Below are 3564 nucleotides of genomic sequence, written 5' to 3'. Positions count from 1 at the left end.
CTAGATGATCAGAAGAATACTGTTTTCTGAGCACCCATGGGCATCTATTGTTATAGGGTAATGTCGTTCGGACTGAAGAATGCGGGAGCAACATATCAAAGGGCTATGACTAGAATATTTGACGATTTAATTCACAAAGTTATCGAATGCTATGTAGACAATCTTGTGGTTAAAACAAATTCCAAAGACAAGCATCTTGATGATCTAAGGATAGTCTTCATATGCCTCAGAAAATAAAAATTGAAAATGAATCCCATAAAGTGTGCTTTTGGAGTCCTTTTTGGGAAATTCTTAGGCTTCATCGTGAGGCATTAGGGAATAGAGATAGATCCTCCAAGATAAAGACAATCCTGGAAATGCCACCTCCTCAGACACTAAAGCAGCTGCGCTCCTTCCAAGGGCATTTAGCATATATCAGAAGGTTCATCTCCAACCTCTCTGGAAGATGCAAGCCCTTATCTAAACTAGTTAAGAAAAATGCGCCTTTCAATTGGGGTGATGAATGTTTAAGAGCTTTCGAAGACATCAAGCAGCACTTGCTGAATCCACCGGTACTTGCAGCCCCGATCTATGGAAAGCCTCTGATCTTATATAATGCTGCATTGGAAGAGTCTTTGGGAGCCATGTTGGCCCAAAACAATGAAGGCAAAGAAAATGCATTATATTACCTCAGCAGGATGTTGATAGGAGCTGAAAGTAAGTACACGCCAATTGAAAAGCATTACCTAGCTTTGGTTTTTGCAGTCAAGAAGTTAAGGCACTATTTGCTAGCGCATAAAGTAATACTTATATCAAAAATAGATCCACTCAAATACCTTATGATGAGGCTATTGCTTATGGGAAGACTCGCATAATGAGTGTTGATTCTAATGGAATTTGACATAACATACACTCCACAGAAGGCTATTAAGGGGCAAGCGTTGGCAGACTTTCTAGCAGCATATCCTCTCTCTGATGATTCACCACTTAATTTTGATCTTCCTGATGAAGATACATTAACAGCGAAAGAAGCAAGATGGCGATTATACTTTGATGAAGCGTCATCTATAAAGCTGGCACTTATGTCCCAGATTCTACAAATCAAAGCTGGGATAGGACTCGTGTTCATCACACTAGAAGGGGGAATCCTCATATATGTTCTCTCCCTTACAGAGCCATGTACAAACAATGAGGCGGAAAATGAAGCTCTCATAGCTAGCTTGGAACTGGCAATTAAAATGGGGATCCAAGACATACACATATTTGGAGACTCACAACTTATTATCAAGCAAGTTGAAGGAGATTATAAAATATACAAACCTGAACTTCTTAAATATTACAAGAAGGTCAAAAATCTGATGAAGAAAATTCTCCAGGTACAGTTGATGAGGATTTCAAGATCAGAAAATGGAGAAGCTGATTCGCTGGCAAAAGTAGCAAAGTAGCTGGCGAATCCAAATTATGAACAAATCCATATAACCAAAAGAAATAGAAGATCCATCAGTACGATCCCCGACGAAGTTAAAGAGGAAAGTATTGGGGGCAAAGCGAAAGTCTTTACTCTCGAAATGCCAAGGGAAGATTGGAGGCAACCGTTCATAGAATATCTAACATATGATAAACTCCCAGAGGATAAATCAAAAGGTCTTTAGATAAAGCGAAGAGCCCTAAGATTCACCCTCATAAATGATATATTGTACCGCAGGTCATATAATCAACTACTCCTGCGGTGCCTTTCATTTGAAGAAGCCCAAGAAGTTATGCATGATGTGCATTCTGGGACATCAATCCGGACCCAAGATGCAACTTAAGATCAAGCGCTTGGGATATTATTGGCCAACCATGGTCGGAGATTGCATCAATTGTGCTAGAAAGTGGCATCTATGTCAGATACATGGGGATTTTATTCATCAACATCCAAATCCTTTACACCCCACAGCCTCGTCATGGCCCTTTGAACTATGGGGAATGGGATGTAGACAATCCTATTGAACTATCATCGTCTTTGGGACATCGGTTCATATTGGCTGCAATAGATTACTTCTCCAGATGGGCAGAAGCAATCCTGCTAAGAGAAGTCAAGACTGAGAATATTCTCAGATTCTTCAAGGAAAACATTTTATACAGATTTGGGACTCTAAGAAGAATTATTTCAGATAATGGCACCCCTTTCAGAAGCTTCAAGGTCGGGAGATGCTATGGGTTGGCAAAAGCATTCAACAAAACCCTCTCAAAGTTGTTGAAGAAAGCAGTGTCAAGATCAAAAAGGATTGGCATGAAAGACTCCCGGAGATGCTATGGGCATATCACACTACCTATAGGACTCTGACACAATGGACGCCATATTCTTTGGTGTTTGGATTGAAGCAGTTTTACCTTTCAAAATCCAGATACCCTCCCTGAGAATGGCATTGCAAAATGAAATCTTTAATGAAGAAAATGTTCGGCTAGCTTGGATGAGTTGGACTCTCTTGATGAAAAAAGGTTAGGGGTGCAACAGAATCTTGAAGTCTACAAAGCAAAAATGTCTCAAGCCTACAACAAGATGGCTCGTTTCTGAACTTTTACCAAAGGAGAGATGATCCTTATCCTCAGAAGACCCATTATCATCAACAAAAACACCGGGGGCAAATTTAAAGCAAATTGGGAAAGCCATAATATTGTGGAGATCGTCTACGAAGGAGGCGTGTATTAACTTCTTGATGGCAATGGAGAAAGATAGATGCCACCCATCAACTGTCATTTCCTTGAAGAAATACTATGCTTAATGTAAAAATGTTTACCTATGAGGGAACATCTAGTCCCTCACAAGGATAGATTAGCCATGTACAATTATATGTATTTCTCGAGGTAAAACATTCATTTTCTTACATTTTGTATTAAGCTCATTTTTGTATTTAAATTCAATTTAAAAAATAAGGAAACATGTGTTTGTCTATGACGAAATGTCCAGCTCCATGTAGACCGATCATGCACAATTAAGCGTGCTTCCTGAGGCAAATGCATCAGTCCCTGTAAAAAAACAAAAACAAAACAAAACAAAATTAATATAAAAAGAGTAAAAAACAAAAAAAGAGAAAAAAAGGAAAAAAATCATGATTTCGATTCTCCAAGTATTCTATTAAAAATAAAGAGGCATGAGAAAAGAGAAAAGAAAAGAGCTAGCGTTTATTCAATTCAAATGTTCATAATCAATGTCTTAAAACCAATTACCAAAGCATAAACAAACTAGGAAAGCAGATAAGTGCTTGTGTATAAGTAATGGAAGTATTCTTTTTCTATATTGAGTATTATTTTTCTCAGACTTTTTCGCTTATTCGTGTGTATAAGAGTTCTTTTGTGCATGTAGGGTTGTGGAGACAAGTGTGGAAGAAAGAAACCAAAAGTAGATCGTAGATGCAATTTGTTGATGAAGTCTTGGAGGGAACAAACATGAAAACACAAGTTGTGCTCAAAGACATTTGGGAGTATGCCAACCTCCATTGTACTCAAGAGAATACACAAATTGGAGGGACACAAAGGCAGTCACACTCGATGTGTTCTGACTTGTGCAATACTAACAAGATATTTGTCAATGTGATTTCA

The 3564-nt window shown here is 38.4% G+C and overlaps 1 protein-coding gene across 1 annotated transcript; it reads left to right on the top strand.

The window, feature by feature from the left end:
- The first annotated feature begins 1873 nt into the window (after nucleotides 1-1873).
- Nucleotides 1874-2308, top strand: LOC120260023. Its single transcript, XM_039267468.1, has one exon. It carries the CDS (start codon nucleotides 1874-1876, stop codon nucleotides 2306-2308), a length of 435 nt encoding a protein of 144 aa, XP_039123402.1.
- Nucleotides 2309-3564: the final 1256 nt, after the last annotated feature.

This window comes from Dioscorea cayenensis, chromosome 5 (assembly GCF_009730915.1).
Source record: "Dioscorea cayenensis subsp. rotundata cultivar TDr96_F1 chromosome 5, TDr96_F1_v2_PseudoChromosome.rev07_lg8_w22 25.fasta, whole genome shotgun sequence".
Taxonomy (NCBI): domain Eukaryota; kingdom Viridiplantae; phylum Streptophyta; class Magnoliopsida; order Dioscoreales; family Dioscoreaceae; genus Dioscorea; species Dioscorea cayenensis.
Note: the sequence above shows the minus strand (reverse complement) of the source record. Positions and strands in the feature narration are given on the sequence as shown.

Bases quoted from the DNA above. Each gene is read 5' to 3' on its own strand.
- LOC120260023 (XM_039267468.1), top strand. From the start codon at position 1,874: ATGGGGATTTTATTCATCAACATCCAAATCCTTTACACCCCACAGCCT.